At 44.4% G+C, this 27,452-nt stretch overlaps 2 protein-coding genes across 3 annotated transcripts; one reads left to right on the top strand and one right to left on the bottom strand.

The window, feature by feature from the left end:
- Window positions 1-708: 708 nt before the first annotated feature.
- LOC130197639 (vasoactive intestinal polypeptide receptor-like) lies at window positions 709-22,584 on the top strand. Of its 2 annotated transcripts, none has more exons than XM_056420405.1 (13): window positions 709-870; window positions 2,124-2,217; window positions 3,144-3,257; window positions 11,186-11,295; window positions 11,387-11,484; window positions 12,537-12,666; window positions 17,096-17,249; window positions 18,211-18,271; window positions 19,624-19,690; window positions 19,789-19,880; window positions 20,014-20,143; window positions 20,667-20,708; window positions 20,841-22,584. In XM_056420405.1, the coding sequence occupies exons 1-13, from the start codon at window positions 811-813 to the stop codon at window positions 21,030-21,032; spliced, it is 1,344 nt and encodes a 447-aa protein (XP_056276380.1). In that variant the 5' UTR covers window positions 709-810; the 3' UTR covers window positions 21,033-22,584. The 2 variants fall into 2 exon arrangements, with proteins under 2 accessions (XP_056276380.1, XP_056276382.1); XM_056420407.1 differs by having other exon boundaries at window positions 1,235-2,217.
- On the bottom strand, window positions 22,162-27,452 carry LOC130197638 (kelch-like protein 40a). The gene is made up of 6 exons (XM_056420404.1): window positions 26,051-27,452; window positions 25,804-25,964; window positions 24,857-24,964; window positions 24,165-24,350; window positions 23,857-24,006; window positions 22,162-23,051 (listed from the first exon to the last, which is right to left on the bottom strand). Exons 1-6 carry the CDS (start codon window positions 27,170-27,172, stop codon window positions 22,940-22,942), a joined length of 1,839 nt encoding a protein of 612 aa, XP_056276379.1. The 5' UTR covers window positions 27,173-27,452; the 3' UTR covers window positions 22,162-22,939.

Raw genomic sequence — 27,452 nt, 5'->3', positions numbered from 1 at the left:
TGGATGAAAAGTGCCTTACCAATGGAATCCATTATTATTTATTATTATTGGAATTGGATCAATGAATATCAGACGGGCCACATATGGAAAAACAAATCATAGTATAAAATTGTTCAATCCACTGGGCCCAAAATATTTAGAGCCCAAATGCACCTTCGTGTTGGAAGAATGATCATTTATGGGTTATTTATGCAAATTAAAAAACGAAGGATATTTGGGGGGGGGGGGGGGATAGCTGCACAGTATTCTCCCCTGGCATGTAACACTGTGAGGACTAAACACATGTTTTATTCAAGGAAGTACCTCTTCTTTTGGGGACAAAACTATCACAAATGTAAATAATACGTTTTGCGTCTGAAATATATATATATATATATGAATATATATATACATATATAAATATATATATATTTTTATATATACATATATATATACATGTATATACTGTATATATTTATATATATATTTATATATATATTTATATTTGTTATCACTGAAGGAAATAAAGTGTTTCCAAACTTTTGACTGGCATAGTATGTTAAATATATTGTGCTTATAGGTTGTTCTGTGTTGTTCGTCCAAGCTGAGCCCGAGAGGGAGGAGGAGGAGGAGGAGGAGGAGGAGGAGGAGGAGGAGGAAGAGGAGCATGTCAGGAGCAGCGGGGCAATTCACTCCACTGGAACAGAGTGAGCGAGGAGCCCCGAGCCAACCTGCGCAGGATTACCACTCCTTCACTTGTTTTTGTTTGATATCATCTTAAAATCTTCTCGTCTTTCTTTTCTTCTTCTTCAAAGCCTCGACTACACGGACATGTTGCTCGCGGCTCCCAGCCGCGTGCTCATCCTTCTCTCCTGCGCGCTGCTGCAACCCGTGAGTCTCTTTGCGACACTCTTCTGACTCCTCATGACTCCACCGGGGCTCGTCCTCAACGCGCGTCCGTGGTTCGCGTATAGATCCACCAAGAAGAGCGTTGGCGCGCGCGCGCCTCCACCAGTTTCGGATACGGGGCACACCTCATGTGCCAGTTAAATGCATACATTAAACGTGTGGAGGGACGCGGTGTAGGAGGATTAAGGTAGTAAAGGTGTACCAACGAATTGCACTTTATTGTATTATTGTGTTATTTAAAGAAATGTCAGAACAAATAATATTACAATTTAAGCTAGTTAAAAAATAAACAAAGAATGAATTCTCTCCCTTAATTCGAGCCCTGTTCTCCTCCTTCTCCCTCCAGCCAGGGGTTCCCTCTGCTTTGTGTGTCAACACCCTCAGGCAAAAAACATTTTGAAATGACATTTGGCACGTCGGCCAGACTGAGCGTGTTTTCAGTGACATTTACGTGTTTTCATGCCGCGGCTGACCTCTTTCCACCACCATGGTTCACCGGGAGAAGTCACAAAGTCTCCCAACAGCGGTGACCTCCTCTGTCGGCCTCTGTACCCTCCGGCCTCCACAGCCTCCTCACCCCCCACTGTCTCCTGCAGAGGATAATGTGTGATTCATGCTGGAACTTGGAGATCAAGAGCCCTCAGGAGAGTTGTTTCAGTGCCGCTGTGTCTAAACATGAAGCGAAGGAAGATACGGGTTGTTAGTGTTGGAGGTGGAGAGTGGAAACGATGATCATCCGATGATGGAGCGCGGGAAGTTTTCTCCTGATACTCCAACATACACTGCTTAAAGCAGCGCTGATCCATCACTGACAGCACATTCTCAGATCCTAGTGCAGAGGTGCCCCCTGGGCGAAGTATGGAGTCATATGGCTAATAATAGCCCCGTATACCAGTCTGATTAATGCCCACAAAGAGGAGACTTATAAGAGCCAATACATCATGTGGCCCCGCACATTCTCTGGAGGTGAACCCTTGTGGATTCAGCTTCGAAGTTGAACCCGTCTTCCAAAATCCCCTCCCATGCAAATATGAGGGAATGCGATGGTTTAATGACAGTCAAAAGATTGATGTAGTGTCCGCCGTGTGTGCCGGGGTGGAGAGATTAATGGTGGCCCGGGTCGGGCTGGAGCTCGGCTCATAACGTGTCACGAATAGACAAACGACCGGAGCGTATCGAGGTGCCACTGTGCAGAGGTATGCAGATGAAGGTGTGTGAAATGTTCCCCTCTGCAGGCGTGTTCAGTGCACAGCCAGATGTGTGACATGGTGAAGGAGATAGACAAGGAGAGGGACCTGTGTGAGGCTCAGATTGAGAACAAGACGACAGGTATGTGGTGTGTGTGTGTGTGTGTGTGTATATTCTTCTTGCCTACTATGTTCATTCAGAATTTTCCTAATCCACAAGTAGCTTCTGATCGAAGTGGCACAACAACATCTCCCCTCTGGCGTTCACACCTCGCTCGGCTGAACACTGTTTTCCATCTAATGGTTGGCACCTTACTTTTTTATATTAAATGCTTTTGCAAACAGCAAACAACAATGTGCAACTCGTGGAACTCACTTAGCCGATTTGTTGGTTTCAATTCATTGTAGCCGAAGTTGTATTTACACGTGTATAAGTGGCGTGTTGCTCCTCGCAGCACGCAGCACTAATACGGTTCCACGGGGAGATATTCGTGCTTTGTTGAACCTCTATTGCCTTTTCCTTTGTTAATAGAAACCTCCTCGATCCTACCCGCATGTATCAAGAGACTCTGGTTACTTTCATATCTTGAAAAGAAAAGTAATTACAAACTCATTATCTTTTGAAGGTGTAGATTTCATTGTGCTTCAATTAAAGGTAAATGCTGCCTAAGCCTCTGGGTGGTGATGCAAATATCAAGCTGGTGAACTGAGAAGGAGCTGTTTCATTAGTCAGGTCCTCCTCTAACTCAGGTTGACTCAGGTTGACTCAGGTTAACTCAGGTTAACTCAGGTTAACTCAGGCTAACTCAGGTTAACTGTTATGGACCCGGGGCTGTAACCACAGCTGACTCCAGAACACATTTTGGCAGCCATGGGAACTCCCGTGCTCCACCTTCCCCCGAGGTGGCAGGTTGCTGTGACCGGACTGGAGACGTCTCGCAACCGCTTCGGACATACAAGCTTCAATAATCAGCTGCTCGATGTTGTTATCTCGGTGCATGTGGCGTTTCCATGTTTGACCATCTAGAACACACCTTTTTTTGGCCTCTCTCTCTCTCTCTCTCTCAGGTTGCAACGGAACGTGGGACAAGATCACCTGCTGGCCGAGTGCTGATGTTGGAGAGGTGGTCACCATCCCCTGCCCAAAATACCTCTTCTACTTCTCCGGGGGCGTTTCCACAAGTGAGATTTTGGTTTACATAGTGCATGAATGTGTGTATGTGTGTATGTGTGTTAAAGTAAGTGAGAGTAAAGGAAGTGGGCGGGGAAGTCAAGACTATAAAGGTGTAAAAAGAAAGATTCATTTTTAAATAAACAAATAAGCCAATGAGCTTTTAGATAATGCTCAACGTAAAGTACCCATTATTATTCACGGTGGTTATTGGCGGTGGATCATGGAGGAAGTAGAAATGTTACCGACATATTTAAAAGAATGACAGAGAAGCATCTGAGACCAGAAAGAGGAATTGCAAAGAGCAGCATCACAGAGGCTCGTCTACTGGTACTGATGATGCCACTCAGGCCCGTGAGCACCTGGTTTATCTTTCCTCCCACTCATATATCACGAAGAACACAGGAAAACGGAAAACACACGCTGAGCACAAACAACTTCCCATCTAACGCATCAAAGACACGTTCTGTTTATGTGTCTTCCTTTAATCTGGTAGAAGCCTCACGGGAGGCAGTTGTCGAAGTAAAAATAGGAGCCACTCTCTTGAGGACTTATCGGCTGAATTGCAGCGTGTTCCTACAGTTTCCCGTACATCTCCGTTAATTACCACCCGAGTTTCCTCAGTGGAGTTACACATTTGTATGCAGCTGGCAGACAGGCCTCAATTTCAACTTTAATCCCTTGAGAAATCTATGGACGCATCTGGTAATTAGCGTTAAAAGCCCAGTGAGCCTAAAGTTCTTTGATGAGCTGCTACGAGCTACTTCTCATATATATTTTATTGTAACAAAGGATTACGCTATGTGTAGACCATGTGTCAGTAGTCGGGACAAAGCCACAGAATTATGCAAACTTGGCAGTTATTCAGTTCTACAAAGCTGTTTTTTTAGCTCTTTTTGCCCTTTTTAGCTCTTCTAGCCCTTTTTAGCGCATACTGTTTTAGTTTTCTCTGCCACAGATTCTCTCCTTCATTTAAGCCGAGGCTGGCAGCTTTTTCCAAAAGAAAAGCAGTAATAAAGCAACTGTATAATTCCTGCACAACACACATACAACGTTGGTGACCAGCTACAGTAGCATGGTGGCATGGTAGCATTTAGCACAGTGTAGCATTGAGCAGATAACAGCCGGGTACCAAAACAAAGTTTTAGAGAGGAAACGTTAAACTCTAAAGCTTCTACATACCAGAGCGCCTCTGTGCAGATGGAGGGGGTTCCTGCTCCAGTAATCCAGAAAGTATTTCTTCCCCGTCATATTTCGTACATGAGAGGGGCTCAAACCGAGGATTTATCGTCAGCTTGTGAAGGCTCGGTGCGGAGGAGAGGGGTTTTCTGGGAAGCCGTGATGTGACCCAGATGGGGGATAGTGTGACCCCCCCGTATAGGAGAGCCCTCCAGGGAAAAGAGAAGGGAAACATGAGGAATCACCAGATTGGTAGGGTCAAAGGCAGAAGAGGTATATTTCACCGACATGGCATGACATTAGTTATGCAGTAAATCAAAGAAAAGGTGCAGGTCTCATGGTTAATCCCGCTCTGCTCTCAGGTCACGTAAGGGAGACTTGATGAGATGATGATGATGAACAGTCTGGGATTCTGTGCATTGTAAATTACTGTTGCAGTCGGGTCAGAAATATGAGAGTTGCAGGAACTAAGAAAAACAACCTTGTTTTTGTAGCTTGACTGCTGTGCTTTTCGCAATTAATTACCTTTGCATTGAAAATGCGGAAGGTAATGTTTTGATCGCCATGTATTTATTTATTTATTTGTATGTGTGTTATTCGCATTACTCAAAAAGTATTAAACCGAATCGCATGAAATTTTGTGGGATGATTGGTTATTATCCGGGGACCATTTGATTAGATTTTGGGATTGATCGGGTCAAAGGTCAAGGTCAAGGTCATGAAAAGGTCAACATCTTCTTTTTACCATAGCGCGGTCAATTTCTATCCAATTGGCATGCAACTAATGCCAAAATGTTCATAATTCAATGCCCAATCTTGTGATATGCGAAGGTATGCGCTCTACCGAGTGCCCGTTCTAGTTAATTTTATATTGAAAAAGGTTTTCAGAATCCTGAGAAGTCAGAAGAACATGATGTACAACTATCAGGAGGTTGTCCTTCTTGTGAAGGTGGTGCAGCGTAAAACAAACACACAAAAAGCCTCACGCACAAAAGCAAGCATTACGAAACGCGGCGCCGCGGAGATGCAGGTCGTAAATTTAGTTGAGATAGAGTTTGCCATTCTCATGAACTCTTTACCGAGAAGGCATATGTCTTACGCACACACACACACACACACACACACACACACACACACACACAGTCATTCATCTCTTTTAATAACACACACAAGACTCACCCTTTATGTAAGCAGAGAATGACAGAGTGCCTGGCTGTAACTGGCTTCACCTCCATGCCACCATAATGCAGTGGGTACGGAAAGTATTCAGACCCCTTTAAAATGTTACACTCTTTGTTTCATTGCAGCCGTTTGCTAAAATAAAAAAAGTTCATTTTATTTCTCATTAATGTACACTCAGCACCCCATCTTGACAGAAAAAAACAGAAATGTGCAAATTGTTGCTAATTTATTAAAAAAGAGAAACTGAGTGAAACATTCAAAGGGGTCTGAGGACTTTCCGTACCCACTGTATATTCATTCTGAGCTGAAGCTGATCTCGGCATGCTGATGTGAATCTTAATCCAAGATATAATTAGGAAAGATAAAGCATTTTACGTACAACATTGACAGAACAGCCGTTATGATGATGAGGGTGATTAACTCGTGTGAGCGCTCCTTGTTGTCGTGCATGACACTGAACATCCGTGCCGTCGTGTTTTTGGGGAAGATGAAAGCATTCTTCTGTCAATCCCTCAAACAAGCCAAATCCAGAGGTGGCATGGGCTGAAACAGCAAGGGCTTATCTCCTCTTTTGTGTCCTGTCATGCTGTTGGAGGAAGCTAAGCCTCCATTTTCTCTGCTCAGGTATTTGTGAGCTGACCATATTTTAATGCCAAAACATTTTAAGACTTTGGATTGTTGATCATCTCCACGCTCGGTCTGGATTCGATAGTGGCCGCGGAGCGATACGATGGGGAAATGTGAGGAATGTCCCACATTTAGATTCTACAACAGCATTCAGTGCAAGGATTCTTTTTTTTTTGGCTCCCTTTTCCTTATTGACAGGAGAGGATACAAGGAAATAGACAATAAGTGACTGAGTAGACCATCTGGGCTTCTTACTGCTGGTTCCAGGATTAGACGTGCTTCATGTGTATTGTTAGAACGGGTTTCTAAATCTAAATAAGGATTATTGTCCCATCTGAACATTGACACATTTTCTTCTTGTTATTAAGGAAAATATATTTTCAATGTCATATTTGTCCAACATACACACATGCCAATGGTAAAATGTTCTTTTGATATGCAGAAGTATTTCAGCCTCAATTAAAGGTTACATGAGAAGAACACATGAGATGAGATGAGATGAACCTCGATGCCATGGCAACGTCTCTTTGAACTGTTTTCATTGGTTTCTGTATCCATTCATTCAATCAATTACATTACATTACATGTCATTTATCCAAAGCGACTTACAATAAGTGCATTTCAACCTAGAGTACAAACTAAGAACAACAAGAATACAGGAAGTAACATTTCCTCAACATAGTCGAACTACAAAAGTACCATAAGTAAGTGCTATCTAAGTGCCACTGAAGTGCTAATCTGTGTTTTAATCCAGATATAGTCGGAAAAGGTGTGTTTTCAGTCTCCGACGGAAGATGTAGAGACTTCCTGCTGTCCTGATGTCAGTGGGGAGCTCGTTCCACCACTGAGGAGCCAGGACAGCAAACAGTCTGGATTTCGAGTGATTAGCTCGAGGTGCAGTAGTCACAAGTCGATTGGCTGTTGCCGAGCGGAGCGAACGTGCCGGGGTGTACGGTGTGACCATATCCCGGATGTAGACGGGGCCCGATCCGTCTAGAGCACCGGTAACCAGTGAAGAGAGCGGAGGAGTGGTGTGGTGTGGGTGAATTTCGGGAGGCTGAAGACCAGTCGAGCTGCTGCATTCTGGATGAGCTGCAGAGGTCGGATGGCCTTAGCAGGTAGACCAGCCAGGAGGGAGTTGCAGTAGTCAAGGCGTGAAATGACCAGAGCCTGGATCAGAACCTGCGCCGCCTTCTGAGTAAGAAGAGGCCGTATTCTCCTGATGTTGTGCAGCATGTACCTACAGGAACGTCGTCGCAGTGATGTTGGCTCAGGGAGAGTTGACTGTCGAGTGTCACTCCCATGTTCCTGTCAGTCAGGGTAGGCTCCAACACAGAGCTGTTTGAGGTGATAGTCAGGTCGTGGGTGGGGCCTTTCCCTGGAAGGAATAGTAGCTCAGTCTTGTCAGGGTTAATCTTCAGGTGGTGAGCAGACATCCACTGAGAGATGTCAGTCAGACAGGCAGAGATTCGTGCCGCCACCTGTGTTTCGGACGGTGGAAACGAGAAGATCAGTTGGGTGTCATCAGCATAGCTATGATAGGAGAAGCCATGCGAACGAATGACAGAGCCGAGAGAATTTGTGTACAGAGAGAAGAGGAGGGGACCCAGGACGGAGCCTTGAGGAACCCCAGTAGTGAAAGGACAAGGATCAGACACAGATCCTCTCCAAGTTACCCGGTAGGTGCGGTCTTTAAGGTAGGAAGAGAAAAGAGCGAGTGCAGTGCCTGAGATCCCAGGTCCTGAAGAGAAGAGATAAGGATCTGGTGGTTCACGGTGTCAAATGCTGCAGAAAGGTCGAGAAGGATAAGGACAGAGAGGCTACTCTAGCAGTGTGAAGCTGCTCAGAGACAGCCAGGAGGGCAGTCTGTCGAGTGGCCCTTGAATCCAGACTGGTGAGGGTCAAGAAGGTTGTTACTGTGGAGATAGGAGGACACTTGGCTCAAGATAGCTCGCTCCAGAGTTTTGGAGAGAAAAGGAAGAAGAGCCGGTCTGTAGTTGCTGACTTCAGATGGCTTCAGGAGAGGGTTGACTCGCCTCCTTCAGAGAGTTGGGAAACAACCAGTTGAGAGTGAGCTGTTAATAAGATGGGTGAGGAAGGTCAGAAGGTCAGGAGCAATAGCCTGGAGAATGGGAGACGGACGGGGTCAAGGGCGCAGGTGGTCGGTCGGGCGGAGGTCACCAAGCTAAGAACTTGATTGGGAGACAAGGGGTGAAAGAGGAAAGGGGATGAAGAAGTTAGTGTTGGTGAGGTGATAGAAGATGGATTAGTAAAGGAGGAGCGTATGTCGTCTATCTTGTTTGTAAAGTAGTCGACAAAGTGGATCGGCAAAAGGGTGGAAGGAGGAGGGGACAGGGGATCAAGGAGGTTGGAAAAGATAGAGAAGAGTTTTTGGGGTTAGAGAAGGAAGACTGAATTTTGGTCAGGTAGAACGAGCTTTTGGCTGCAGAGATAGAGGAAGAGAAGGAGGAGAGAGAGATTGATAGAAGAGCAAGTCTTCCGCTTGATTCGATTGCGCCATTTTCTTTCCGCCGCAGGGTGGCTCTCGGCGCGGCACCGAGTCCGACAACCACGGAGCCGGAGAGGATTTCCGAACGGTCGTGTCTTAAAAGGCCAAAGAGAATCAAGAGATGAAGACAGGGAAGAGAGGAGAGTGTCTGCGGCAGAGTTAGGCTGCATGAGTGAGAAGCAGTCAGTTGAGGGAGAGCAGATAGGACAGAGGAGGCCAGAGAGGAGGGCAGAGGGTGCGAATGTTGCGGCGTACAGGTGCAGAGTCTGTAGATATGGGTGGGTTGTCAGTACCAGAGAGCGAGAGAGTAAGAGATGAAGGAGTGGTCAGAGACATGGAGAGGAGTCACAGTGAGGTTAGAGGTAGAGCAGTTTCTTGTGAAAATGTAGTCAAGGTGGTTGCCGGCTTTGTGAGTAGGAGGAGGGACTGAGTGAGAGGTTAATGTAAGACTGTAAGAGTAAGTGATCATATGACTCCTCTGTCTGGATGTTAAAGTCACCCAGAAGGATGAGGGGGCGTGTTCGAGAAGTTCGATAGGAGGGCCCAGAAATCTCCCAAAGAACCAGGGGACGGTGAGAACAATAATGTGAAGTTGAACCGGATGAGTAACGGTCCCCTCGAGAAACTCATTACTAAGTGGGATAAAGAGTGGAAGCTGGCGAAACACCATGTGGGTGAGATGAGTAACCTGTACCTCCACCCGACCAGAGGGTCTGGGTGTGTGGCTGAAGGAGAAGGCAGAGGAGAGAGCAGCCGGGGTAGACGTGTTGTCTGCTGTGATCCAGGTCTCAGTGAGAGCCAGGAAGTCAAGCGACTGCTCCACAGCAAAGCCAGAGATGAAGTCGGCCTTGCGGTTGGCTGACTGACAGTTCCAGAGGCCTCCTGTGACAAGGTGCTGGGTGTGAGTAGAACGGGTAGGAAGGATAACAGAGGAGGGGTTCCGGTACATGAATGAGCGAGTCCCAATCAATCATCTTGTTCCACAGAACTCGTCTTTTCTACACTGAGCTCAGCGTACTGTACAGAACTCTAGCCTCCTCAAGCCTCAGGGCTCTACTCTACCTAAGAGGTCTACTCTAGTCTACTGAGCTGTACCCAACTGTACTCTATTGTAGAACTCTACCCTCCTCTTTACTCTCTCATGTACTCCTGAGAAGACTAGAATGGCTCTACTGTAGAGCTCTACTCGGTTCTATTCTACTGAACTCTACTGATCTCACTCTGCAGAGCTCTACTATGCTCTACTCTAATAACCTCTGCTGAGCCCTGACCTAAAGAGCTGTAGCCTTCTTCACTCAACATAGTTATACATATCTTTACTTGTTTCGGCTAAACTCTAATGTATTTTACTGTACTGTGCTCTATTTTACAATACTGTACTCTAGTGGGGTCTATATTATAATACTGTACTGTACTCTAGTGAGCTCTAGTTTACAATACTGTACTGTACTCTAGTGAGCTCTATTTTACAATACTGTACTCTAGTGAGCTCTATTTTACAATACTGTACTGTACTCTAGTGAGCTCTATTTTACAATACTGTACTGTAATCTAGTGAGCTCTAGTTTTCAATACTGTACTCTAGTGGGGTCTATTTTATAATACTGTACTGTAATCTAGTGAGCTCTAGTTTACAATACTGTACTGTACTCTAGTGAGCTCTATTTTACAATACTGTACTCTAGTGAGCTCTAGTTTACAATACTGTACTGTAATCTAGTGAGCTCTATTTTACTGTACTGTACTGTAATCTAGTGAGCTCTATTTTACAATACTGTACTGTACTCTAGTGAGATCTCCTCTACTCTACTGTGTTGAGCTCTAGTTTTCTGTACTGTACCTCAGTGAGCTCTAGTCTACAGTACTGTACTCTTGTAAAGTATAGTTTACTGTACTTTACTAGAGTACTGTACTCTAGTGGGCTAGTCTGTTGTACTATGCTGTACTGTCTCCTACTAATCTCCTCTCAGATGAAAATGCCCTCTCCTCTCTTTATCGTCCCATAATGCACTTGGGTCTTTCACCTCTGCCCCTATGAGCTGACCAGAGTAGAAGTATCTCTGCTGGCCTCCGTCTGTGTGTGCAGCCTGAGAGTCATTCATCAGCACATGGAGGCCAATACACTCGGGAACCGCCCCGGCACGTCTGAGCCGGTGGGACGACCGTTCCCCTTCAGCCATTCCTCCCATTTCCCTTTGGTCTTTGGGAGTATTCCAGCGAGACACATACATCTCAGTGTAACATAATGAAGTGAGAGTAAATGTAAAGGTTTGCTTGTGGCTCATACAGTCCCCCTCCCCCAACACACACACACAATATTATAATTGTTATATTATATAAATAATGAATTCTGGTTGAATCAAACTAAATCCACCACAGCAATGAGTTGTTGTAACAGTTCTGTTGAATATTCTCTCTATCCTCTGTCCCTCTGCTCATCAGGTAACCTGTCAAAGTCCTGCACTGAGGGTGGCTGGACCCCAATCAGCATCAACTCTTACATAATGGACTGCGGATACAATCCCAACAACACCGTGGATGATAATACGTCGGTATGGCAACTCTTGTGGCCCCATGTGCTGGTGCTGAGACTTCATATTGGATGTCAAACCCAGATGAGCTTTACTGAATGTCTCTTTGCAGGGAGAGTTCTTCGACGCTATCAAAGGGGGTTACACCATCGGTCACAGCGTGTCCCTCATTTCTCTGTCGATCGCCATCATCATTCTGTGTCTCTTCCGGTAAGGAGATCCATCAAAATGCTACTTAATGTCACCGCGTGAAGACCATCAAACACCTCTTTTTCCATCATTTAGAGTGATTAAACCCCCACTTCCTGCATTTTATAGAGGTGTTACAGTGTTTTTCACACACCGTAATGTGGCTCTGCCCGGTTTTGTGAGACGTGACGTTCAGATTTGAGATTATCTGACGTTGCGACAGTTGTTAAATAAAGCGATGAGCCATAAAGTCAAACCACTTAGACGGGCTGCTGTTGCTCACAGCTGCTCCCTTTTGACCTGGGGTTGCAGAGAGAAGAAAATGAGCGCAAATGTTGGCATGACACTGCACTAATCAATAAGAAGTTTAAGTGGCTGGTGTGTGTGTGTGTGTGTGTGTGTGTGGCTTCTATTAAGCAAGCCAGTCTGTTCAGTTGGATGTGTTTTCACATCTGGAGTGTTTGTGTGTGCCTAAACAACATGGGACGTGTTTACACCTCGGGGTTATCGAAAGCCAGTGGTTTGGACTTTCCAGCAGTGACACAGGATGTGAAGAGCGTATGCTGTTTACGTTCGACTGCGGACGCCGTTTTCAGACAGCTGGTCGCTGCTGTGTGTCATCGCACCCGTCCGGCTGGGATGGCTTGACGGGTTCATGAAATTCACCCAGAATGATAAGCTCACCGGGAAGGCATTTGTTTGAGAACACCCAGAAGAGAGGATTTACACGAGAGACATTTTCTCTGCAAAAACAAACCTCCAAACCTGTTTTGGTCTAGTTTACCTCTGTGCTAAATGTCAATGATCCTTCACACTCTTTTCTGCAGGATGAATATATATTTCACTGGAAATTACGTCTGAATTAACTGGTGGATATTTCCTCGACATTTATTCTGATTGCATGCTTTGGTGCCATGAACACAGACTTAATCAGATGGTTTTTGTTGGATTGGTCACGTAAACAGCTCATTTGAATTTTTTCATTTAGAGGGGAAATGAATCGAGAGAGTTGTGCTCGCTGCTTTGCCTGCTTGATTTAAATCATCTAACCGTTGATTTGTCCTATTCTGCAGGAAGCTGCACTGCACAAGGAATTACATCCACATGCACCTGTTTGTGTCTTTCATGCTGAAAGCGGTGGCCGTTTTCATCAAGGACGTGGTTCTGTATGACATCGGGGAGACAGACAATTGCCAGTCACCTGTGAGTAAACTCATCTCGCTCGAGAACAATTTATTCTATTTGCGAACCCGAACATTTTATTGATTTTCTTCCCTGCGTCATCAAAAGTCCTGCATCGTTGATCAAGTTAACTCGTCCATCTGATGAGCGGCTGTTAGTTTATGTTTCTATAAGCTTCAGCAAACTGCCTGTATTCAATTATTCACTGACATTTGTCTCTGAGTGTACACAACCTGTGGGTGCAGCCGTGTTTGCCAAGTTTCTTCCACTCATGAAACGACGTCTCCTAATTCATCTGTCTAGCCGGATCCTGTGAGAGTTCCTGTTTGCTGAACATTAGGCCCGAACTGAAGAGAGCGTTGTCAATAAACCACATTTGGAGTTCTGATAGCTAGATTTGCCCACTTTATCTCGACAACATCAACATGGCGACAACGTCAAAAAGAAGTAAGGCGTAGGATAAGCCACTGGATCAGGCACAGTTCCATACAATAAAGCCAGGTTATTGTTACCTTCGCATTGAAAATGCGGAAGGTTATGTTTTGATCACCGTGTATTTGTATGCGTGCGTGCGTGCGTGTTATTCGCATAAGTCAAAAAGTATTAAACCGAATCGCATGAAATTTGGTGGGATGATTGGTTATTATCCGGGGAACAATTGATTAGATTTTGGGATTGATCGGGTCAAAGGTCAAGGTCAAGGTCATGAAAATGTCACAATATTCTTGAATCACATGAAATTTGGTGGGATGATTGGTTATTATCCGGGGACCATTTGATTCGATTTTGGGATCGATCGGGTCAAAGGTCAAGGTCATGAAAAGGTCAACATCTTTTTTTTACCATAGCACGGTCAATTTCTATCCAATTGGCATGCAACTAATGCCAACATGTTCATAATTCAATGCCCAATCTTGTGATATGCGAAGGTATGAGCTCTACCGAGTGCCCATTCTAGTTATTAGATTGATCAAGACGCTGACATCAGTAGTGTTTTCTCAGGTCTTGCTCCCGCTAAATTAACCACTGAATTAACTGCTGAATTACCACCGAGGATTAGACCAGCAGACTGTAAATCACCTGCTTTATATCTCTAAGTGCTGATTGTTAATGGCTGACTTTAGTTATTTCCCCCTCAGGGTACACAGATTGCCTGATCCAAACACAGCTGCTGGTCCTCTCAACTGTCCCTGAACTAAAACTAAAGTTGTGAAGCATGCAGCGCATTCAAAAGGAAATGATTGTACACAACGAGATCAGTTTACTAGTCATGAAGGACACTACTCGGTCTGGGAAAATGTGTATATTGTATAAACAGCCACAGTGAAACCAGATTTTTTAAAAATGCATTCAGAATTAGATTGACATTCGTGGGAAGACAAATTCCTCACCAAATTCCATATGTATTAGACATGGATGGTGTCCTACTGGATTTTGAAGAATAGATTGTTCAGGTTTTATTTGCCTTAAATACACACCTAAACACCTTCCTCTAAGTCAGTGGTTCTCAAACTCTTTCTGTCACGCCCCACTTTGGAGGAAGAAACATGTTCATGCCTCACCGACACAACAACATGATCTATGTTGACTTTTTATTGAAATCACATTTTGTGACTCGACAAATAAATCCATTTAGTAAACCAAAAGTGGAATCACTTTGTTAGAACAATGCAAATAAAGTTATATTTGTGCAAAAAAGCCCACTGGCAAATAAATAGCTTACTAGGACTACAATGAACCTGTTTTGCACTGAGTATCTTCTCAAGATAATAACAATAGTGCAACCTGTGAACGAAACACAACAAGTTCAAATATTTGGCAATAAAGTCTCAATTCATGCTCAATGTTAAGCTTTTGTTTTGAAGGGCAACAGCAGAAAAGTCGATCTCACGGAGATCGACTTTTATGTGTGATAGTTCTCAATAAAGGTGTTTCTGCATTTCCTCCTGCGCCCACTAGAGGGGCGTGCCCCACAGTTTGAGAACCACTGTAAATCCTGGACACCTTGAGGCAGGCCCGGGGTGGGTAATCGGGAGAATCGGGAGAGTTCCCGGTGGGCCGCTTCACTTCTGGGCCGGTCGAGAATTTTATTTGTTGACATTTGTCACGTTAGTCCATCTTCTCTTAAAGTGGGCTACACATGTTCCGCATTCTGACACCGCAGCCTCTGCACGGGTTACCGTGCGAGGAAGTTCACCCCTCCCAAATAATAGAGTTGGTTCGGTCCTTAGCCGTCTTTTCCAAAAAGTTCTCTCAGCTACGGATAGCTGGGCCGGCCTGACCGCAGCGATACGCGTCAGGGAGGAAGAGGGCAGGAGGGGCTGAAAAAGCCAGGTTGAAAAAAATAAAGGCATTGGAGGAGGATGCTGCCAAATGTGCCAAGCTTACAGATTTATTTTCAAGAGGATAAACACAAGTGGCAACCAGGGATGGATTAACCAACGGGCCTACCGGGCCCAGGCCCAGGGGCCCATGAGCTCAGGGGGCCCCTGGGCCTGAGCCTCCGCGCGTGACGTCGCTGTGATTAACATTGTATTGATATGAATATGATGATATGACACGATGCGCCGTAGCCGGTATATGCTAGGCTTAAGTCATTCATGTCAGTAACAAGGCCCCAATAGTCCTACTGAGGATGGATTACCGAACGAGCCTACCGGCACCAGGGGCCCCTGAGCTCAGGGGGCCCCTAAGCCAGAGCCTCTGCGTGAAGTAGCTGTTATTAACTTTGTATTGATATGATGATATGACACGATGCGCCATAGCCGGTATATGCTAGGCTTAAGTCATTCATGTCATGGTCATATAATTTGCGTTATGTTGTCTGCTCAGCTCCGGTATCGTTGTTCCATACGGACTGTTTTGTTAGCGATGTTAAATTAAAAAAAGTATATTTAAAATTGTGTTTTTCTTTTCTTTTTCGTGTGGCGGGCGGGGCCTTGACATGTCCAGGCCCAGGGGCCCGTGGTTTCTTAATCCGTCCATGGTGGCAACTGGTAAAGAGAGACAAAGGCCGAATGATTAGCAACATAACTATTCGGCTAACGTTGTAGCCTTGATTAATATCATTGTAGCGTTGTCAACCTATTCCCAAGCAAAATATTAAATTGAATTAAAATATTAGCCTTTTTATATCACCCAAAATATGGCGATCCATAGACTTTGCAAATATTATGCAAATATTGATATATACTATTGATATTGAAGTATGCAGTAATATGACTCTTAATTTTTCTTTGTAGCTTCGGAGCAGCAGATAAGACAGTCTCCTGCTGAAAATGATGAGCCCGACATTTGCAATGAGGAGGCCATGACGACAGGGACAGGTAGAGAGGATAACAGAGGAAACTATATGATTTAAAGTTATCTATTCTAAGAAAGAGCAGTATATATGACAGTACTTGGTGAACCAATATGCATTGTTTGCTCAGAAGTGGGTGTAGTAAAGGAGTAAATCACCACTATATAATACTCATGCAGAAAAATGATGACCATGCCAATGACCATGACAATGACCATGACGGCCCCCATGAGGTCTCACTCCAACAAATCTGGCCTACTGCCTAATCTGAGTCTGACACCCCTGCTACGCCCTTCTGCCTTTTTTTATGTTGTGCATATTTTTTGTTAACTTCTCATCTTAAGTGGATTATTATTGTTGTATTTAACCGTTACATTATTTGTTGTACCATGGTATTAATAAAAGAACTACAGGATAGTAAGAGCTGAACTGTTGCTTCATTTATCCAATTTCCACTACCATGAAAAAAGTGGGCTGGTCTTGAGCCTGAAATTCCCGGGCTGAAAAGTGGCCCCACTCCGGCCCTGCCTTGAGGTGGCGTCTTCGCCTCAACAGGGCAGAGAGCGCGGAACAATGTTGACGTTTGAGACTTCAACTAAAGAGTTGGAAAACTTACACGAGAAACAATTGTTGGTTGATATAGATATAGAAGAAACTTAAAGAGTGTGGCCTCACTAATACATGTCTATGGTATTTTTTTATGCCAACAGTCGTTGTTTACTTTGTCTTAGTGTCAGCGACACTTTAAGCTAATTTAGTGTTGTATGTGTAAAACAGCTACCCATCTTCCCGTGGTAGCCTATGTGAGGGGCTCTAGACATAGAATATCAACATGAATCTCAAATGCACTTTTAGTGCAGATTGAATTAGTCTAGTGGACATTAGAGAATTCTGTCTAGTTTAATCATGCTCATATGAATTGTGATAATGACTGCTTCCTCAATGCTGCTGCTGAAGATTGACTTGTCAAGTTGAACCCAATGTTTTCTCCTAAGTGAGTAATTAATACTCATTTCATTTACTAAAACCCTTCTCTGTGCAGCCTCATCCACTGGCAGCTTGATTGGTCTTCACCGCTTGAAGTGTAATGTGATTGCATTAATCTGAATCCACTTGCAATCAGCCACTGACATCCTGGTTCTCCTGCAGGTGGGCTGCAAGGCAGTGGTGGTCTTCTTCCAGTACGGGGTCATGGCGAGTTACTTCTGGTTGCTGGTGGAGGGCCTCTATCTCCACACTCTGTTAGCCGTTTCCTTCTTCTCTGAGAGGAAGTACTTCTGGTGGTACATCCTGATCGGTTGGGGTACGTACCAGCCACGATAACGTACGTTCATGAATTCAGGCTCATTCACAGGCAGATTGGGTCCATCCAGTTGTCAGAAACTCATCAAGAGAGGTCCGTCGGGCTGTGTTTTGTCTTACCTGCAACAGCCACAACACACATGATAATATGTAAATTCACAAGAGAGGTTAGTATACGTGCAGATGGAGAAGATGGGCCTCTTCCATCTGCACATGGATGAGTCTGGCTGCCAGTTTTAGACTCGCAGCAGCAGGCAGCTGCCACTCCGCTCCCCTGTTATAACGCCATCTAAATGTCCTGCCATGCTTTTGATGCTCTTCATGGGACATAGCTCATTTAGCGAATTCATACAGGTATGTGAATAAAAATAATTCTACCCCGAACTGAGACGTCTGTCAATTTAGACTTGACTTGAACTCTTTATATCCTGATTGGAAAGCTAACTTTGGCAACAGGAATGCTCTTTTAGAGAATACATTACATTATTTTACATTTTCCTCTTTCAAAGACCTATTTTAGTCCGAGAATTTGAATGTTATTTGCCTTTAAAATGTATAGTCAACAATCATTCCCCAAATTTCTGTTGTCCTTTTTTCCCCATCACGGCAATAAAGTAACTCTATAAATAGTCCAGACATGTTTTGTCTGCTGGCAATGAAATGGAAACAAGCCTTTGACTTTAACGGCAGATACCTAGGATGAGCCAATATTGGCACAGAGCACATATGAATCCAGTTACAAATGATGGGCATAACCAAAATGTAATATCGCTATGAAATCATCCAAAAGATTACCAGCGTACACATGCTCAAGGCTCACCGTCGTACCTGGTGGTGTTGAGTCAGTTGGGTGTTTGTTTGAAAACGGGACACATTGCCTAATTAATAGTTTCTCACTGAAACAAATCATTTTGATGTTTAAATAATTTACAACAAATTATGTTTATGTTTATTCTTTGCAGGCGCTCCAGCCATCTTTATCTCAGCATGGGGGATCACAAAGGCTTATTTAAATGATCCTGGGTGAGTTCATAATTTTTCTTCACTCTAATCTTGTTTATTATTGTTACTTATCAGTACAACGGCTTTAAGCAAGACACATTTCCCTACCAACATAGTTAGTCTCAGTGGAGGTCTGTGCCGGTGAGCTATTCATCTGCAACATGCAAAGTCGTACGCCTTTAGAATTCCATGGCTACACTATCTTTCAAAGCAACAATGTGCATATTTCTACATTATTATTCAAAATGAAATGTACTTGCTGTAGTGGCCATGTGTCTAATAAATCAAAAACAAACATAAATCAAATTGCCACCGACGCTCCGTGGGGTTTGTGGTTAACGCAGCCAAAAGAAAGCATTATCCATTCAGGATTATGTTTTTCTGATCATTTATTTAACCAAACAAAACAAACAAACAAAACAAAAGAACAAAAGAACTTCTAATTCTGATGAAAACCATCGGCCTACCATAGGCATGCTGGTCCTGTACCTGCCTACTCCTACATATAACCACAGATGCCCAGTGTTACCAAATTAGCGAACAAATGAACAATGAAAAGACTAAATATATCTAAACAACAATAACAACAAATTAAACTAAACAAAAAAAAAACATTAAAAAAAAGACCTATTCTAATATATCAAAACATCTAAACCTACCTAAGCAAACACCCTGAATGATTAAACAATACTACTTAAAATTAATAAAATAACTAAATACTAATATCAAATAAATAGCTCCAACAATATAATACTAATTAAAGTATGGGTCAGGAATGTGTAATTTCCTAAAATGAAGAGGACAACAAACATGTTTAAGCTAGCTAGTGAGGGACAGCTAGCATGAGCTAACGATACATTTACCCACTTTCTCCGACCCGTTTCTTGTAACTGAAAAATGCTTTTTGATAATCTGAAATGATGGTAATTCAATATGGTATCCCACATAAACATATGCTATCCCACATACATGAAGCAGACGCAAGTTACCAGCGCTAAGCTAAAGGGTAACTGGCCTAGCATAGCAGAGTGAGTTAGCACACACCGGGCTCGCCTGGAATACACAGTTAAGATACTGAATCTCACATTGGCAACGACATGTATTATGATCTACTAGTTCATTGGTTCAAATGGACGAGAGCGTTGAAAGAACTGTACCGCTCTCCGCCTTTGTAGTTCAGTTTAAAGTCCTAGTAAAGCGGATTTTAGCTAGAGCATCTTTAAGCTTCTGGACTGTTAGCCAAATATTTGAGCCATGAACGTTTACAAGAGGGATTTTAATCAAATCCTTCTTTCGGGTTTGTTCAAATTTAATTAATTCTTTTATTTCGGGAGAATTTGTTTGTATTCTCTCTCTCTCATCTCTCCCGACAGATGCTGGGAGATAATCAACGACAGCCCGTGGTGGATCATCAAAACACCTATTCTGGTCACCATACTCGTGAGTCACCCGCGACGCCAACTTTCATGAGTCGCATTTCATACGCAGCTCCTTTAAAATGCAATCGCATCAATCGGCCTTCCGCTCACTCTCGGCAGGTGAACTGCTTCCTCTTCATCTGTATAATCCGAATTTTACGACAGAAGATGAATTGCCCCGACATCGGAAGAAAGGAATCCAATCACTATTCGTAGGTTTTTAAGAGCACACAGCATCTCCGTCAAAGCATGCGTTGCATTATTTAGTTGACACTGAATAAATTACTTTCTGCCGTTGTGTTGTTCTTGAACTCTCTTTTCATTTTTCTTTTTTTCTTTTTTTAGGAGGCTGGTTAAATCCACTCTGCTGTTGATACCACTGTTTGGCATAAACTACATCATTTTCGCCTTCATCCCAGACCACATCCACCCACACGTGAGGATGGTGTTTGACCTCATTCTGGGGTCATTTCAGGTAAGTTAGCAGTCTGTCAGCTTCCTAAATGTCAGACAGAAGCGGCACTACTTTATGATGCGTGCGTAATCAGTCGTGGCTGGGTCTTGTGTTTTCGGTCAATATTTGTATCACAAACATGGCAACAGATAGAAAAATAGATGGTTCATGAAAACAGCCCGGGGACAGCAAGTCAGCGGTTTGTTTAGCTGACATGTTTAATTTGATGTGCTTGAATAACGAGGCCGCTGATTTACTGGGTATTGAATATGAACGCTGAGAGCCAAGCGCAGGGATGGAAACCAAGCGATGGAAAGTATTCTTAAACTGTAACTGATTTAGCTCAGAATGATAACTCCTGGGAACATTTCCCAGACATCTGAATGATAAACCTTCCGCCTGTGCCTGAAGTTGAAGTCCTAATCTTACCGTCATTATTCAGACACAAGCATTTTGACGGTTTCCCCAGCTGCGCTATCGCATTGGTATTTGTTTTCCTTTTTTTCATCATGGGATAAGTTTGATCTCCTTCTTTCTTCTTCAGGGTTTTGTCGTTGCAGTCTTGTACTGCTTCCTGAACGGCGAGGTAAGTAGATACAAAAAAAACCTCTTTTATTTGTTCTTTTACGTCCCTAAATCTAATTTGCAGTCCCCGTCCTCTCAGCGCCCCCCCAGTCCTCTTCATCCTGTTTGTCCACCCTGTCGTCTCTTCTTGTAGGTACAGGCGGAGATTAAGCGTAAGTGGCGCAGATGGATGCTGCAGAGGTTCCTGGGCGCGGACAACAAGTACCAGCAGCCCTCCATCGGCAGCAACGCCAACAACTTCAGCACCCAGATCACCATGTTGACCAAATGCAGCCCCGGCACCCGCCGGGCGTCGGAGTGCCAGGAGCACCTCTCGGCCATCTGAAGCACATGGGCGCTTCACACCCCCCCCCCGCTGTTTTCTATCATCTGGGTCGTGTATTGTACGCACACTCGATGCTGCATTTGCAGTCAATATTGGTTACTGGAGGTTAATGTGACATTTTAGTACTGACGCTAATATTTGTTCATTGTTATCCATAACCTTTGAAAGAAAAAAGAAAGACAAGCGACCAGTGTTTTTTCCTTGCAAGGGGCGGGAAGAGCGTCTGGAAACTGTTTAGAAAATGGGTTGAATGATTTCCTTAAAAAGGGAAGAATTGATTTCCTTAAACGGAGCATTTCATACAGGCGAACAGATAGGTTTGTACTCAACCCTCCAACTGGCTAGCTGTAAGAAAATCAGTGCTCAGATTATCATAAACAGAGTCTTTCATCACGTGGAGGCGAAGACCTTCATGGCCACTATGTGAATTAAAGTGCAATGGAGCTCGTGGCCAGCGTTTTCCAATCTGATGATCTCACTCAACCTAATGGCCCGTGTTGCTAAGGGGTCCAACGGTAACGACGCTAATGCCAGTCGTCACAGAGGAGGACCGACGTCCGGGACGCCCGTCTCCTGGCAGGGACAGTTTTACACGGGGGGGGGGGGGCATACACTCTGATGAATTGCCGCCGGATAACATTCCAGAGGAGCGTCTAAAGATCCCGCTTGTGAAACATAGCTCAGATTACAAAGGCTTTTAGTTTTGTCTGAGTGCACAGGCACTCCAAAGACTCTCCTTTTTTTTTTTTTTACTGCTTCAGCCACTAATGGACCAGATGTGTTCCATTATTAGTCCACAATACACGACATGTGAGTAAATATGTGGCCACATTGCTTCACTCCCGTTGCCGTGGATTTGCACGGACAATTAATCCCACTGCATTGCATTGTGAGCTTTTTCTATTCTGATCTTTTCTATGCTCACGGATTTTAATAAATGTGAATATTGTTATTGTGCCACACGGTTTAATGCCAGCTGCATGTCTGTTGATGCTTTGGTCCGGGAGGAAATATCTGACTAAAAGGATGTATTTACATGAGATCCTGTAAAGACATTTATTGTCCCCAGAGGAGGATTCTTAATGACTTTTATGATCTTCTGATTTATTAATCTAGCACCACCAACTGCTCAAAGTTTCCATCATCAACAAGATGGCTTGTTTTGTTTTATTTGACAGACATTCATTAACTTCAGTCAATAGATTTCTGACTAGTGACTGCACAACTAACAACATTCTCATCAGCCTCTGCTGCACTCGGAGTATCGTACTTATTAACAGGCTGAACTAAGAATGTGAACATGTTGTCATCGTGAACACGTTGGCAGGAAACTCAAAGAGATTGATCTATTATCTAGTTAGCTAAGTTCAATGACACCATGCATGAGAGTTGTTATTCTCTGTTGAATACTGTGTAGTGCTCAGGTGTACCGAGTGTACTGTAACTGGAAATCGATGTTTACATTTAAACGTTCCTAACTCGTCTCTGATTTGTACATTGTGTGTGAATACTGTGTGTCTTGTACAGGATGAATAAAACCATTTGCACTGTGTCGCTGCAGCTTAGAGTGAGACGCGCCGCTTACAGCGATACCTTCAACCGTTTCCTTTATTTCTGCTTTAAATGAAGCAAAAAGCAGAAAGGAATTTTATGAAATAATGTCACAAAAAAGATAAAACAAAAGTACAATGTGATGTAAAGACAATGTAAATCAACATTTTGCCTGTTTTTAAACTCTAATTTGCTGTGAGATTGTAATTGATGTCGTTTTGTGTATCTTCCTCTGCGGTTAAACCAAATTCAAACATTCTCTACGCTGAAGCCAATTTGGGGCCAATGTCCACAACTAGTTCACTTGTTCACTTCCACGCCGTTAACCTCTCGGCATCGCCAACAGTTCAGTTTGGTTATAACTTGGTGAGGCGCAGAGGATTGAGGCGCACTGGAAGAATAGTGCATCCCTCTGCGTAGCTGATCTCTCGCAAAATCCCATTCCAGCACTGGTCGGGCTCATCGTATCTGTGGGAGACATTTAAATATATATATATACATATCAGCGTGTGGTACCCTTAAAAGATGATACGATGGCATGCAATAATTATGGCTGAAATCCATTCTGTGCCAGTACGATTGAGCCAACACGCTCAACACCAGCACCCTGGAACTGGAGCACCTTACTGGGATGTAGCCAGCATTGATAAAATATTATGAATCTATTTTTTATCTCTCATTTCCTATTTGTGAACGGACCTCTCTCCCAATGCTTTACCTTGACTGTGGCACTCCCCAAGCGCTGTTCCCACTAAAGATTGAAATCCTTAAAACAGTTCATTATAATGTTTGTTTTACTCTCTAGAAATACTCATTAATCTCCTAAAACAGATGGGCATTGTAGTTTTTAGAAGAGAGGACTAAAACAGGAGATAATAGTGGCATTTCGGGGATCTGTTTTCAGCTGCGGATGCACATTTGGTGCTTGTGTGAGTATGAAAGGAGCTTCCTGCTCACAGAGGGACACGATACACCAAGATAATGCATGTTAGGATCAATTAATAGTTGTTTTTTAGTCATTGGTGGGATTTGTTAAAAATGACAATACAACCTGATTTATTCTTATTCATTGAACCTTTTGGGCAAAGTCTATGAGATGAAGATTTCATCTTAATCTGATTTCTCTTTGATGTTAATATTATTCAAATATGTTCACTTCAAACATTACAACATTCAACCTTACTTGGAGAATAAAACCTAAAAATCACATTATAATCTCTCATCCGGTGTATTGAAGAGGTAGGCTGGTGGATGGGGGGGGGGGGGCTCTCACCTCCAGATGTCCATCATCTCTGTTGGGACGGGCTCCTCACTGGTTTCACTGGGCACCATGGCAAAGCCCCCCACAGCGTACAGGAAACCTCCCATGGAGAGCAGATTGAGGGAGCTGCGCTCCTGAGGGAACTCTGTGAACTCAGACCACCTGGACACACACACACACACACACATGGTTTTGATGGGGTCAAATAAGTGCTATTCTATAACCTGTTGACCTGCTGTTCGAGTCAGCTTCACTACTGTGGACGGACGATTCACCTCACGGGAGATTAAGTAGGCTGATGAATAAAACAGTAGTCTCACTTGTTGTTGGCGATGTCGTAGACCTCCACGGAGCTGGTGAGGCCCACGTCTGTGACCCCCGTCACCACGAAGATCTGGTCTTGGTGGACAGTGATGCCAAACAGGGAGCGGGCCGTCTTCAGGGGAGCCAGGTCCTTCCACTCGAACTTCGTGGGGTTGTAGACACAGACTCTCTTCAAGCATTTCCTGCATGACACATGTGGTACGGTGTGTTAAAGGGGCTCTGGAGTGGGATAATAAAATAACCCTGGAAAGGCCTCGAGGATGTCATAAACTGTATGTGGAGTTTTTTTAAAAAGGGGTTATTTAGGAGGCAGGTCGGGTCCAATGAAAGATGCTGTTGAGTTGCATGATGGGAAGTGTAGGATACCGCCTTTTTGGAGACTCATTCTGAAGATGTTTGCCTTAATCGTCTTTCTATTGTGATTCCCCCCAAATATCAACAAATACAATACTAAATCACTGGATTATCCCTTTACATATTGATTGGTTTGTGTCTTATTTAAACTCAGTGATATTCAATGTGATGCTGTTACACAATTAGATGTGGAGCAATAAGGAATACATTATAATTCCTTAAAGTGTTGGCAACATGATGGCACCGTCATCAACTGTAACATTTCATGCAGGTATTTCTAAATGGAGCCACAGATAAAAATACAATCATGAAGTTTAATCGAGTGACAACATACTTGCTTTCAGATTTTCCTCCAATGACGTAGACTTGACCTTTGTGTGACACGGTCCCATGGCCATACACTTGATACGGCAGAGGGTCCGACTCTCCCCATTTGAATGACCTGCGTACCCAAAAAGAAGCTGTTACGTTATCATGAATGATGCTCGTGAATCGACACACTCAACCTAGCAAAACCACGTGTCTCCAAATTGGGTGATTTAAAATTTTTCTTTGACTAATCAAACCAATAATTGGTCATAAAGCTGCTTTCATGTAACATTTGATATCAATATCTATGCAAATGTGCAGTGTTAAATGCCTTAATTGTGACTGTGAGTGGATTACTGGCTATTTATAAGATGGGTAGATGAAATCAAGCATTCTGATTGGTTGAGAGTGAGTCACGAGGTCTACTTTAATCAGCCATAATGTCACAGCTGTTTACATTTATCTGAGCGTTCCATATCAGTGCGCACCCAAAGTAAGAATAACAGTAGATTTTGCGCGACCGTTAGCTTGACAGTTACAAACATGTTTCGTGTGAACTTTGATATTTTGGGGGGAATGACTTTAGATGAGTGGTTAGCCGAAGAGGATACTTCAGGTACACGTCATGCGCACACAAAGAAGAAAGAAAGGGAGACCTATGAAATGTTGCGCAACGGAAAAAACACAGTCGGCCAAACGAAGTGGGCAATGAACTGCTTCACCAACTGGTGCGAAGAGAAACCTGACTGCGCGTCTGGCCTAACAACACCCTTGAAGCAGCCATTATTGACCACAAAGCACTGCCTCTCACACCGTATTGCTTCAGTAAAAGGAGGCTTGATTATTTCTCAATAGGATGCATTTCCAGAGACGACTTCCCTTGCAATAGCGGAGTGTTTTCATTCATTAATATAATGAGTACAAAACAAATCTCTCGTCAGCTGCCATGTTACATTTGATATCCACACTTACTGTCTGTCATAGATGATGACTGAGTCCAGGGCGTGCTCGCCCTCCTTCAGTTCCTTTCCTCCGACAACAAAGATGGAGTTCTCATCTTCGGTCAGGCCGAACAGACAGCGGGGGTTGGGTTGCGAGGGCATCCCCAACCATTCTGAGCTCACCGGGTCAAACTGGAGACGACAACAATGACATGCGAGGAATGAGAGGCGCAAGGGAAGAGGACATGAGCAAGAGGTGATGGGTCGAGCCGCACTACCTGCAGGAAGTAGGAGCTGAATGGCTCGTCTTTGTTCTCTTCGTTGAAGAGAAGTCCTCCAACGACAAACACCTGGTTCTCCTTGGTCACCAGGCTGCAGTGGTTCTTGGGGATTTCTGTTGACTTGGAGACCACAAAGCATTCATTTCCCACTGGGTCATAGGCCACAGTCCCCGTGTCGCTGATCATAAGTATCAGCTCCAGCTCAAACATCCCAAAGCGAGGGTTGTTGTTGAGTATACCCGGCAGGTACCCTTCGTCCTCCTCGTCCTCCTCCTCACTTCCTTCTCCCCCCTCCGCCCTGCTACTGCTGTGCTTGCTGGGCTTTGGGAGAAGCCCCCTGTGAGCATCCTTGACGAGATCCAGCTCCTTCTTGATGTCCGGGCTGGACTGCAGGTACTGGTGATGCTCCACTTTCTCCTTGAAGTAATCCAAAGGTATGAGCCTGAAACGGATGCAGTGCAGCAGCTCTGGCAGGTCCTTGACTCGGTTCGTCTCGTCATGTCTGACCCAGTCCATCAGGGACTCAAACACCTGCTCCTCACGTTCAATGTTGAGGGCGTCTAAGGTGATGATGATGGCCAGCTCGCTCGGGCCCAGCTGCAGGAAGTCCTGGTCCCTGATGATGACCTTGTAGCGCTCGCAGATGAAGTCTCTGGCGATCAGAGCAAGCCTGGGGCAATCCAGCAGCAGACCCAACCGGAAGATGGCCAAGCAGTTTCCCAGCACCAGCTTCTCTTGGAGGTAGGACACACATACCGAGAAGATGGAGGGGATCTGGTATATGTTGGCAACCATGAAGATGTCCTGGACGTTCTGTTCTGTCAGATTAATCTCCGAGGTGTACAGGTAGCGCAGGATCATCCCCATTACGCCCGGCTCCACGTCTTTAAGGACGATCTCGTGCTTCTTGCTCTCCTCCAGGTCGGACAGGAACATGGCCTTGAAGAAGGGGCTGCTGGCGGCCAGAACCAAGCGGTGGCACGGGAACTTCTGGTCCTGAATTTGGAGGACACAGTCCACGAACTTGTCGTTCTCCAAGAGGTCACAAAGTCCGTCCTGAAGGAGAGTCTGTTGGTACATGCGAGGCTGCTCCACCGGGTCTATGGTCTGCGCAGCCATTTTGTTCCGTCTCCTCGTCCCGGTCGGGTATTTGTGGGCACGCTACTCACAACGGAGCCGGACTGACAGCGTGCACACGGCTGCTCCGGTCGCTGTGGCTGGTCTCCGTAAGGGTTGGCCGGCCAGTGGCTGCAGCTGTCCGTGAGCGTCAGTCACTCCGGCGTATATTTATAGACGGGAGCCTCACAAAGCCGAGGAATCCATTTTGGTGGAGCCGTCCACTCCTGCACCACGCAGACCCCCACAAACAGCTGAATGACTGAGAGGTGACAGGACGTCT

The sequence above is a fragment of the Pseudoliparis swirei genome, chromosome 8, assembly GCF_029220125.1.
Source record: "Pseudoliparis swirei isolate HS2019 ecotype Mariana Trench chromosome 8, NWPU_hadal_v1, whole genome shotgun sequence".
NCBI lineage: Eukaryota > Metazoa > Chordata > Actinopteri > Perciformes > Liparidae > Pseudoliparis > Pseudoliparis swirei.
Note: the sequence above shows the minus strand (reverse complement) of the source record. Positions and strands in the feature narration are given on the sequence as shown.